The sequence below is a fragment of the Gambusia affinis genome, linkage group LG02, assembly GCF_019740435.1.
Source record: "Gambusia affinis linkage group LG02, SWU_Gaff_1.0, whole genome shotgun sequence".
Lineage (NCBI taxonomy): Eukaryota > Metazoa > Chordata > Actinopteri > Cyprinodontiformes > Poeciliidae > Gambusia > Gambusia affinis.
The window spans coordinates 18,181,712-18,193,920 of NC_057869.1; the positions used below are offsets into that span (position 1 = coordinate 18,181,712).

Genomic DNA, 12,209 nt, shown 5'->3' on the forward strand with positions numbered 1-12,209 from the left:
TTAGTTTTAATATTTTATGGATTAAATTATTTTTAGTCACATAACTGCACATTCATATTCATTATTTAAATATTACAAAAGTTAAGGATTACAACATCTGCATTGGTTCTGAAAAGCTGCTACTTTCCAGTAGCTTACCAGCAGACACAATTTAGATACACTGCATTACAAGACTATGCAACAAGGAAGAGCCCAGAAATGATTAGTAAATGCTAGTTTAATCAATTTATTTTTCTTATAATAAAACTGTTTTTGTGGGGTCTTTGCAGTATTTCTTTGCTGGAAACTTACCTTAGACGTAATTGAAATTTAAAAATATGATCATTTTATATCTAATGACAATGGCCTGCAATGCCCATTTGCAACTGAAGTATATCGTGCCGTCTCAATCAAACTACTGCAAAACTGTCACATAAATTTATAATTAAACATTCATTTGGACACTGGTGATAAACTTTTTACCCTCAGCTCCCTACTTCAATATTTTAGGTCAAACAAATCTGACAAACATAATCTGAGCAACTGTAAATGCAGAATTAATAAAATTGCAATTTCTTTCATAATGGAAATTATGGCACCTTATGAAAACCTGACAAACCTTTAAATCTATTTTTTTTTAATTATTATTATTATTATTATTTAGAATGAATTGAATGTCCAGACATTTAGTAGCCTTGATTTATGCAACATTGAGAGCAGAATGTTTTTGAGCGTGCTTTGAGTCATTGTCCTGATGCAAAGCCCAAATGCAGTTGAGCTAAGGATCACAAACATTCTTCCTCTTGATCTCAGTTTCCAGGTAGAGAGCAGAAATAATGGATACATTGACTTTAGTAAGTCCTCTCAGCTCTGAAGCAGCAAAGCTGCCACAGATCATCACAATCATGTTTGTGTCAAACATATAAAATATGTCTGTCCAGATGTGTTTGGACAAACATATTTTACAGTCCATAAAATAAGTCTTAAGGATCATCAAGCTTTTCTATTTTTAAATTAGAAAAACATGTCATTTTTGTCAGATTTTCTAGCTTCACATATAACCTGTGTTTGCTATTTTGGTAAAGTCATTTGTACATACTGTTCTTGTTTGTACTACGACAGTGTATTTCCTTTTATAATGTTGGTAGGTCAGCCACTCCTGAGAAAGTTCACCACTGCTTTTTTTCCCCATTTGCAAATATTGGCTCTCTGTGGTTAATTGGAGTCACAAAGCCTTAGAAATCCCTTCATAATTTGTTGGTGACAGATGTCAGTAACTTAGATTTTTTATCTGTTCCCTATTTCTCTAGATTAGACCAAGGTCTGGCTTCTGAAACTGGACCAGACAATTTGGTTAATTGTTAATGCATCACTTATCAAGAGAGAAAGTGTATTTTCAGACACGACCAGGTTAACTTGGACAATTTCCCTCCCCCCACCCCTTAATAAATGAAATAATAATCTAAAAACTGCTTTGCATTTACTCAGGTTATACTTGTCACTTAGTACATTTAGTTTGATGATTTAAAACATTAGTGTGACAAAAAAAAATCCCCCAGCAAAAACCAAAGAGATCTATAAGATGGCATTAATGCAGTATACACACCTTAAAATAAATGGAATCAGCAATGACCAAACGTTAGAGAATCGTCCGAGATTAAAATATGCACAGAAAAATGCTGGGGATTTTTTGTGCATTTTTGCTGTAGCACTGAGTGAAGACAGAGCTTTGACTGTGCTGCTACAAGTCAGCTTGGGGCAGTGGGCATAAATTTCACAGACACCCTTTGTCAGTAATGCAGCAGAGTATGTAACACCGAATGAGGATTAAAAAAGACGAGACTGTTCATGTCATTAGAAGGTCAAGAATCATAAGGATTCTACTTTTGTGATGCATAATCACTGGCTTCATATAAAAGAAATCCTTTCATCCATGCCAGGTTTCTCACTAATGTTCTGCGGTATTTTAGCTTGTATCAGTTATAGCATACAATAATAATATGCTGCACCTACACACTAACTTATAAAAAGCTCCAGCAACTCGTGTTGTACTTCACTCAAAATATATCTGCACTCAGCATCTCGAAAACCACTGACACATTCTTTACATCAACCAAAACACAAGCTATTTTAGGGACAAATCGTCTCCTCGTACAAAGGTACAGAGTACTGGGTATCAAAACTCACACGTTTACATGTGCCTCTGCATTTCAGCACATTTTTCATCTCTTAGTTTACATTCAGTAAACTAAATGATAAATAAGATTCAGTTCGCCAATATCTTAACCCTGTGAGGGAAGTAAGTTGCAGTCAGTAACGCACTAAAAATGATGCACGAGCAACATGTACAAGTGCATCCCAAAAAGTAGAATATCATTGTAAAAATGTATTTATTCCAGTATTAATTCTTGCAAAAGGTGTCCTAATATTTTGTACAGTGCATGAGGATACTTTGTAACAGCCCATCTATTTTTTAATTGGTTTCATGTAATATTTTAGTTTAGAATATAATTGTTTTATGACATTTTGAATTTCTGAGATGCACCTGTTGTAAAATAGTTATGACAGAAACTTGTGGTTTTTCTCTCATAGTTTGTAGTTTATTCCATTACAGGCAGGGCAGTGAGGGAAAGGGATTAAATACATTCTCATCGTGGGGCAGGAAAGGAAGGGATGCAAACCAGGTAAACATGGACAAGACATAGTTGAATTATTTCTTTTTCAATATAGACGAATTTGTATCTGCCAATAGTCTGAATAAATAGCTTCTTTTTCTCCTACATGTCAGTACTGATCTTTTCTGGTAGTCTTATTGTTATATAGTTGTTCTCTACATGACTCTATTGGATTTCATCTTACAGACATCTGCATAAATAAGTACACATAAAAGACAGTGCTGTACACATCACAATGGAAAAATGGTACTTTCTTTTTGCAGAGTTTAGTGTATGAACAACTGCAAACAAAGCTGCTGCTAGAAGGAACCGTCTGGTCCAACAGTAGTGTGTCTATCAGGACTGTCATAATGGTGTGTAGGTAATGCCTGATTTTAACCTGGCTTGACCAGTCTGCTGCGAGCGATCACAGCAGACATCATTAAAGAAGCTGTGCAGATAGCCAGTGAGACTCGGACTTGGTTGTGGCATGGCACCAAATGTCGGTCTGTAGCATGCCTCATCACTTTGAAGAATTAGTGAAAACTAAAAAAAATAAAATAAATAATAATAAAAAAACATTGTGCACGAGCCATGGCAAAATGTTTACATGCCACTGACAAACAGGGGAACAAAGGTTTAATTATAGATAACGTCTTGCATTTAGGAAGAGCTTCCCTAAAAACTGAGATAAAACACTGACATCGAAACTAATCTGTTGCAGGATAATAAAACCATTAAATATAGCGTTAAATGTGAAAACAATTACTGTACTAAAGAATGCAAAACATGAGCAACTTGTCACACCCAAAGTGATATAGACAACTTGATGTCCTTCATGAATTCAGTCCAACTACAAGGATGATGAACCGGATTAAAGGGAAGTAAACACTTTGACCTCTAAAACTGAACGCACTTTCAGAAAAGGAAAACAAAATGACGTCCTGATACATTTTTACTTCTAATTAACCTCTCGTAAACTTGCGTTAATGACGGTGATTATTTCTGGACACGTTCAGAGCGTGTTTACTGTGACTTGATGACAAGACTTGTTCTATACAAGCCATGCTACTTTAAATGCATAAAGCATGCAAACTCTGACCTGGGCACATTGCTAAGAGATTCTTAAAGAAAATCATACAACCATTTTAAGACAATTTGTTATTAGTTCGAACCCAACGTGCAGCGGTCTTGTTTTTTTACATGAAAGGTATGGCAGCGTTTTAATGTCAGGATGACATTGTCTACATGTTGTTGTGTAACAGTCTAGATGGGAACTGATAGAACTTGAAATGAAATATAGAACTGAGCCTGTGTTTAAATAAAGCAGTATCCTTAAACATATAGAAAATTACATCTCATAATTACATTTATTTGGCAAGACAATTTGTTATCCTTTCTTTTTTGGCAAAAGGGGTAAACTGAGCAATATGTGTGCAAGAGTAACAAAATGTCAATCTAAGTGGCTTAGTGACAAGTTCTCCATCGGAATAACTTAATAAAAAAAAGTTGTCATGCATTATAAAGTGTAACCAAAAGACTCTAAAAACATCCATAGGCATCTGTAATAACTTTGTCACAATCACTTTATGTTTAAGACACATGTATTCTCACCTACATAACACACTCTCTTTCTCCAAGTCAGTTCTTTGTAGACCTGAGGAACGTTTCTTATTGTTTTTTCACTTCTGTTTATAAACAAATATGTCCCATCTTCACATTCTGGATTTAAAAAAAAAAAGATAAAACAAAACAAAAGCTGTACAAGCTTTCAGAACTGCTGAAGATGCAGGAAGAGGCCCGGTACACCAACCCAGATGATGTGCCTTTGCTAACCGTTTCTACAGCATTAGTTTCAGATTTCCTGCTCAGTTAACGATTCTCCCTTTGCATTTGCTAAATCAGGGACTGAATGAAATGCAAAAATGTTCTCATGTGGGTCAGACGATATTGTTCTGGATTGGCATTGTGAAGCTACAGTTGTGAAGCAGCACAGCTCCCTGGCATGCAGAGAGAGGTATCTTCTTTTTTGTCATTGCAATACTGTGAAAATGTCCCCTGAGTACAAAGGGGACACCTGAAGAATGGATATGGTGTACCTGTTGGTCCCTTAAGTTCTGTCACTGGATCGCTGATGAGTGATTGCATTCCACTCCATGCGTGTGTTGTGATATGTTTGAAAGTTTGAATCACCAGACCTCTCGACTTAAAGCACAACAGAGCCTTCAGAGCATATTAAACCATTGATGATAGTGTATTCTCTTCAGGACAGTGGCATGGGCTGGACGTTCGTAGGGAGTGAATGGTTGGCGGGGCACCCTCGCTTGGCGAAAGATCGTTGAGCTCCTCAGAGGATGAGAGAGGAAAGGATGGGGACAATGATATGCCTGAAGAGGGATCAGCAGATCCAGCAAAAGTGCGTGGAGGCTTGGGAACAAGGTTAGGCTCGAGTGTTGCTCTGGCCAGCAGCTGTGCATCATCCAGGTGCTGTCCATCTCCAAGACATTCACCCTGCCCAAAAGAACCCCTACCCGACTCTGACTCCCCGTCAGACAGGTCCAGAGGCGGTGAGCTGCTGCCGTCCAGTCTGAAGAGAGAGTCTAAGTACTGTGCGAACTCTAGCACAGCCTGACTGGGGTTCCCATTTGTTAGCTGGGGTGGAGCAGTAGAAAGGGATAGACTGGTTTCTTCACCCAACATTTTCTGTGTCATTTCCAGCTCCAAGTCCTCTTTGTTGCTATCCATTAGTCTAGAGTCAATCTGTGGGCTTAGTGGAGTATTTGGAGTGCTCCCTGGGCTGTAGACACCAGGCATCTGATCCACATCACTAACCATTGTTGGGGCTGCATTAGACTCATGTTTGAAAGGCTGAACACACTGATTTAAAAGAGCTGGGGAATGAGGTCCACTGAAGCGTGGTGTGGCAGGAGACAGCCTCATAGGATACTCTGGAGTGGATCTGGATTCGTGTTGGGTAAAGAAGGGTCCAACCTCACCTAGGTGCTCTGGTGTTGCCGGGCAGAGGCAATCTGCAGCCAACAATTCAGTACGAGAGCTGAGAGATGGGTTCTCCTCTGGTATTGGGGCATCCAACGGGAAAGGAAGGCTACCCAACATCGGCGAGCCCCTGAAGGCCGCTGATGAGCGCCGAGAATCCAGGCTGTAAAGAGACTCTGCATCTGAGAGACTCTCCATGACGGCCAGTGGTGCCTTACGGTCCCTCAGCTCCACCGCAAGGCGCTCGCGTGCTCCACGCAACACTACAGGAACTGGGGGAGGAGGGCACTCAGAGAAACCATCCAGAGATATCTCAGACTGGGCACACGAACTGGAGGACAGGAAAAGAGAGGGCAGGAGAGGGATGACAAGGACAAGAGGAGAGTGGGGGACCCAGAACACAGGATAGACAATAAAAGTGGGTCAAACCAACTTTTGGCGGGTTAAAGAAGGAAGGGAAACAGGTGTTAGTATTGAAACTATATCTACATTCTCTAAACTATGTGCCAGAGGCAATATATTAGGTCGATGGAAGAAAACACACAGACAAGGGACCAGGGGTGCTGATCATTTTTGCTCATGCTTCCTTGTGTCCATGAAGAGGATATTATTTTTATGACAAAACAACTCAAAGAAAGGATGTTTCATATCTTGTCATTTCTTTTAAACCTCCTTACATGGAGTATCTGAAACAAGGATAAAAGTTTGCATAATGAGAGGCACCCATGGAGCGTGTGCTAGTAGTGCATGTATGCTCTTGGATTAGCATCATATCCAAAGGGTAAAATCAGATTTCAAACATTACTACTATCGGCAAATCACACTGACTTAGGACAAGGACTGAACCAGAGAGGGCGAGGTGGAAATCGAATACTACCATGTTACAATTGGTCTGTGGATAGACAGCGTGCAGGCGTGCAAGAGAGGAGATCATATTGTGCAGAGTTAGTACTAGCATGCCTTGCTTACCGTAACAAAGGTTTTTCTCTTTTTTTTTTTTTTTTAAACAGACAGACAATAATTTGAGAAAACAAAGTAGTAGTTAGTATCAGTAGTATGTCTCTGAGCACCACATGGTTAAACTAAAGCTACAGGCTAAGGATGAAGTTTAGCTTCACATGTTCTTCGAGGCTCAAGCGCACTTAAATCAGTGCCCGGCATACTAACCGAACGCTGCTGTTTCTGCGATGGTGGGCTGCTGTGGGTGTCGGCTCCTGAGAAGCTGCATCCACGAACAAAGTCTCAGGGTTCAGATCTACTTCTGTGGGGCTCACCATAATCTTGGCTGCCGACAACAAAGCCGTTTTTCCTTTATTGTAGTTCTCCAGAACCTGTTATTAGCACAGAGGCACACACACGCGCACTTCAGAGATAAATGGCGACTGGTTTTTGGGGGATGTGCAATGGAGAAGGTGAAAAAGTGGCCAAGCAAGTGAAAACAGATGAAGATAAAATAGTTTATCACTTGAAATGACAAGAAACGTTCTGAAAACAACCACAAAAAAACTGGCATATTCATCAAATTACTTCTTTTGTTTAAGTATTTTTAAAGAAAATTACAAGCAGACATCTCACTCATAAAAAACCTAAAATGCATTTAAACAGCCTTTAGATTACCCTCAGGTAAAAAAAAAATGCTTTCAACGAATGTCCCTAAAATTACACAAGACCAGACATGTTTATATCTGATTTAAAAAAAAAAAAACAACAAAAAAAAAGTAGGAAATGGGGGAGGAATATCTAAAAGATAGTTTACAACCTGCTCAAAATGACATTAACCAGGGAGAACTGTTCAAGGTCCACATTACTCCTGTGATACAATAACAAAACATATTTCAACTTTGTGTGCTTAAAAAATAAATAAATAAAATCCCTTTTTCCCACAAAGTAGTAACAGCGCAAACACCAAGATTACAAATGTTTAGTAAACTTTAATGAATTAATACATTAAAAAAAACATACACACAGAAAAATGAAATGTTAAAATTACATGCGACAGAGATAAAATACAACAGATACCATTTAGTAAGTTATAATGCTATTAAAATAAGTCACTTGGTTATGTAGAACGGAAGGGAGCATTAAAACAACATGTTATTTGGCGACGTGCAAGCCCTATAATTTCAGACCATCAATAATAAAGTATTATTGATGCAAGGGATAAACTACTGCAAATATCCATGACCAACAACAACTATTGCATCACTTGTAACTGAATGCAGAATGAGACAAAAGATGGCAGAAATTACGCATGAATGATGAGGCTGTACTGCAGTCCCAGACGTTGCACGTTTGAGTGGTTCATATTCTAAAATGACACTGACAACATTTGAAGAATTTTTGCACCTTTCAGTATTTAAATATGCAAGTCTAAACACTGAGTTTATACCAAGTCCAAGTAAGTTAGTATTTTTTTTTAAAGAAACTTGCAGGCTTTGTGGGAAATGAGCAAAAAAGCTGATCAGTTTGTTTTTCCACCTTTCTCTGTGAATAAAACTTGAATATTTTTAAAAAATTAAATGAGGGAATAATTATCCAGAAAGAAGCGCTGCACTTACTGAAAAACCTAACCAAGCGCGGAGGATAAAAAGAGCAGTTAATGAGGAAGAAATTACATTACCATGGAAACTCTGAACACAATGAAAACTTGTTAGGTTGTGGAACAAGCGTCACAAATTTAGCACCAAGGCTCTTGACTGAATGTACAGTGGCAGACAAAAGGCTGGAAAAGAATCAAAAGTTATTTTTTTTTAAAAAACATCACCAGAAAAGATAGTACATAGATAAAAATGTCTTTAAAATAAGTTAGTCTCAACTTTACTACCACTGGGGTTCCTCTAGTGAGAGGTCTTTTGTTGCTTTTACAGTGGGAGAAAAGGGAAGGTCTCTTTTAAAAAAGTCATTCCGCTTTTCTAAAGTTGCCCTAAAAGCCAACACCAAAACAGTCACAAAGCTATCTGGCCTTTTCATCACATCGCAAATAAGCAACAATTAAATTAAGTGCTTAAATTGGCTTTTGAACTGACAAATAGCTTTAATACTGAGTGTTAGAAAATTCGGATAAGGGAACCTGTAAGATTCCCTTATCTTACAGTAAAATTGCAAACCAATGGAATTTGCAAGGAGCTCTATGATGCTACCACGAGCGGATCATTTTCAGTATGAGTAGAGTTTGACTCAAGAGACTGCCCTCCTAAAAGAGGGGTAGGCATCACATCTTCATCAGAGAAATGGATGCATGGCACAGACTTGGTTTTTGCTGGTAGGCATGAATCATTTTCATCTGGAAGAGCTCCTGTGTGAGGGTGTGAGGAGATGTTAGAAAGTGAAACGACAGACATCAAGCATGGCTGGGAAGAAGAGGTGCACCCTGACAAAGGAGGAGGTGGAGAAACAGACTCGGCATCTGGAAAAGAGAGAGAAGTGTGGCCGGTGGGATGGATGGAGACAGCTTCGCTTTCTGTGTGGGATTCAGTGCCACACAGGTGATTGTGGGCGATGGAGGAAGTATCAGATGGAAGAGGTCTGGGGTTTAGCTCTCTTTCTGGGGTTATAAACAAACTGGTGTCGCAGGATGACTGATTGACTTCCAGTTCTTCCAGTTCCAAATTTTTCTGCTCTGGAGGGGGACAAAATGGTTCCAGTACCTGTTGAAACACCAGACATATCACACCAAAAACTGGAAACAAAAGCCAAATGCACACATTCGAAATCAAACTAACAACACCCATACACAGACAGGGATATAAAGTCTCCAGCCACAAAAAGCGCAAACCCCATAGTTGGATCCTTCACATGCAGACATACACATTGACAGCTTGTTATCAAAACAGATGTTCAACATCCTAGAAGAACCAGAGAAGACCACGAACCAACTGTGACAGAACAGTTCCCATGCTTTGAGGACCGACAAAGAGAAAAAAAAAGACAAAAAGGTGAAGTTGTGGGTTAGGGATTAACATGCACAAATAAACTTATAAACTTTCTGCTGTTTCTGCATAACTGGATTTAAAAAAAAATGCATGGACTAAAACAACAGAAAAGCAAAATGGCTACCATCTATCAATTTAACATTTATTTTAAAGAATTTACTTTCTATGCACAATACTAAAAAACATAAGATACAGTTAAATTAGAAAGCAACCAGATAATCTTAATGGAATTAAAAGGATGATCAATCTTGTTCAGTGCTTTAAGAACATGGTAGATATTTTCTACCTTCTGCTGTATACGACAGTCTGGTTTTTTTGGGAGGGTTTTTTTGCTATGAATGGGAATAACCAGAGTTGTAAAATGACACATTATCCTTTTTGTTAGAAGCATCGAATACATGTTCACCTTCAATTTAATTACCCAGCACTGGAAGTCAAGAGCAAAACTGGAAGGACAATTTGAAAAACACCCTTAGAGAGAAATGTAAACATGCAAAGGATGAAACAGACCTTGTTCAGGCCCTTCATAACCATGTGGGGCATGTGCTCGTTCAGCATGGCCGGCGATATGATGACCTCGTTGAACCCCTTGTTGTCTCCCCACAGCGCCGAGTATGTCGGCTCCTCCTGTCCACAACTAGAGGCAGAAATCCATCAAATTCACAACACACATCGATTTTCTCAACATACTAAGAAAGGCAAGTACGACAGCTTTTGTGAAATTTAGCAAATATATAGAAAAAAAACTATTCAGAGAGGAATGTGTTGAAGATTGGATCATAAAACTCTAAAAGGAAGCTTGTTGGGTATTTTTTCTTACTCTGTTCTTACAATTTGCATAATAAATGATCTTGGCGTGAATGAGATATGCTCTGAATGGAGACTTGGAGCGTTTACATAAATGTCCAAAAGTATGAGTAGAATGAATAAAAGAATGCTTGTCTGAAGTAACAGTAGATGTTGAGGATATTTTCTACAATGAAAAATGTTTTCAGCAATTTCTTTTATTTTACTTCGAAGAATCTCCAGTTGTCCTTTGTGCGACATAAAAGCTTTCCAAGCTTGAAAGGATGACAGATTTTTCACTCAGTTTCAATTCACTTCTTGTATATGGCTACATTCAGAGCATTCATTTTTTCTCTTCAACAGAGAAGACATGAGCCCCAAACATTGGCAGTGAGGATTAAACAACTGAGACTTGATGTATATCCCATGTCTTCTCTTTGACCTTAGCTGGTCTTTCTAAATCCTAAACTTTTAGGTTTAGAATTTAGATACCGTTTATGTGTTTTGGACGCTAAACACTCAAGTTTCAAATAAATATTACAAAACCTGGTGCATGTCTTCATGTTTCAGTCCAAACATACTTGTGAGTTGACGATTTGATTACAAAAGACAGGGCATTAAGAAAAAGCATGGCTCATGTCCACCAATGCACATCTTCAAGATCTTCACAAAATGTACTGGAACTGCATTGTTTTTAGAACTTTTTGAATAGTTTTCTGACCATGACTCTGGCGGATGGTTGTGCACCACATGGATGATCCTGCCAGGAGGGTAGAGAGGAGTGGAGGCTGAGAGGGCAATGCTCAGGTCACTGGGGTGTAGCCATAGGCGACTGCTGGGGGGAGCTGCAGGCTGAGATGGAGGATCGTCATCCTCTACTGGAAGCTCTGATTTGGGGATGCATTTGGTGCCTCCCACAATGATCCTCCACTGTCACAAAAATGCAGATATTACTTTTCAAGTCATTGTTTCTTTATAAAGCAGTTTGTTATATAATTGGTTGATAAAACTGGATTTATGTGGGACTAATTGCCAACAAAAAAACATGTCAAAGTTAAGTAAGAGTTATCTTTTATACTACAAAAACTGAAATTACCTTTGGCTTGTTACTTTTCTGTAAGACCTCCAGAAGGTGTCTTCTAAAACCCTCCAACTGGGACAGGCCGAGCCTATGAAAGACAAGAGGGTTTAACGGTAATACTGCTGGAACTGAATCACAATATATTTGATTCATTAGTAGAAATACCTTGGTACGAGGTCTTTTCCTAATACCACAGATGTAACAAACTCTTTGGAGTACTCCATGGCATCCTCACTGGGCAAACAAGACAACATGAGAACTTGAATAACGTAAACGACTTGTGTGAAGAGTGAGAAGGGCCAGAGCCAAAAGAACAACTTCCTACTTCTGCAAACAGCTGCACTTTAATAAATTCATGCACACATGGATTATCTGAGTTTTTACAATACAACTTTAATGAATTTAGACTAATCCAGAATTTGATGTGAAACACACTGAAACTGCAGCATTTCTGATTATCAACAACATAATTTCCTTCCTTAAAAGGAACAAACCTCTGTGAAAAGGTACTTGCCCCACAAATGCATTTCTTCTAATTTTACTTTTTTGTTACTTTATAATTTAGCAACATTGAAATTTTTCTTCCAAAAGATTCCAGTCATTTTGTTTAAAACTATTCATAGGTGCAATATAAATAGCTTCATGCTCATATGCAACAGGATCCCTGTCCTGCTGCATAACCCCAGTGGTCTTAGATCGGTGTCACAGACTGATGGCTAAACACTCCAACTTTGGATTTTTTTTTTGAGAACTGTCATCACACTACTGATCCATGAGCTC

The 12,209-nt window shown here is 38.6% G+C and overlaps 1 protein-coding gene across 2 annotated transcripts in view; it reads right to left on the reverse strand.

The window, feature by feature from the left end:
* Positions 1 to 2,561: 2,561 nt before the first annotated feature.
* The window catches only part of dagla (diacylglycerol lipase, alpha), a 40,788-nt gene continuing 31,140 nt past the window's right edge, over positions 2,562 to 12,209 (reverse strand). Inside the window, exons 15-21 of one of the 2 annotated variants that reach the window (XM_044100166.1) lie at positions 11,595 to 11,663; positions 11,445 to 11,517; positions 11,070 to 11,278; positions 10,073 to 10,199; positions 6,798 to 6,961; positions 6,600 to 6,617; positions 2,562 to 5,961 (exon numbers count right to left, since the gene is read on the reverse strand). In XM_044100166.1, coding sequence (XP_043956101.1) covers positions 4,869 to 5,961; positions 6,600 to 6,617; positions 6,798 to 6,961; positions 10,073 to 10,199; positions 11,070 to 11,278; positions 11,445 to 11,517; positions 11,595 to 11,663 — 1,753 coding nt within the window. In that variant the 3' untranslated portion in view covers positions 2,562 to 4,868. The remainder of the gene's footprint in view (positions 5,962 to 6,599; positions 6,618 to 6,797; positions 6,962 to 10,072; positions 10,200 to 11,069; positions 11,279 to 11,444; positions 11,518 to 11,594; positions 11,664 to 12,209) is intronic. The other variant, XM_044100175.1, reaches the window with a different exon arrangement.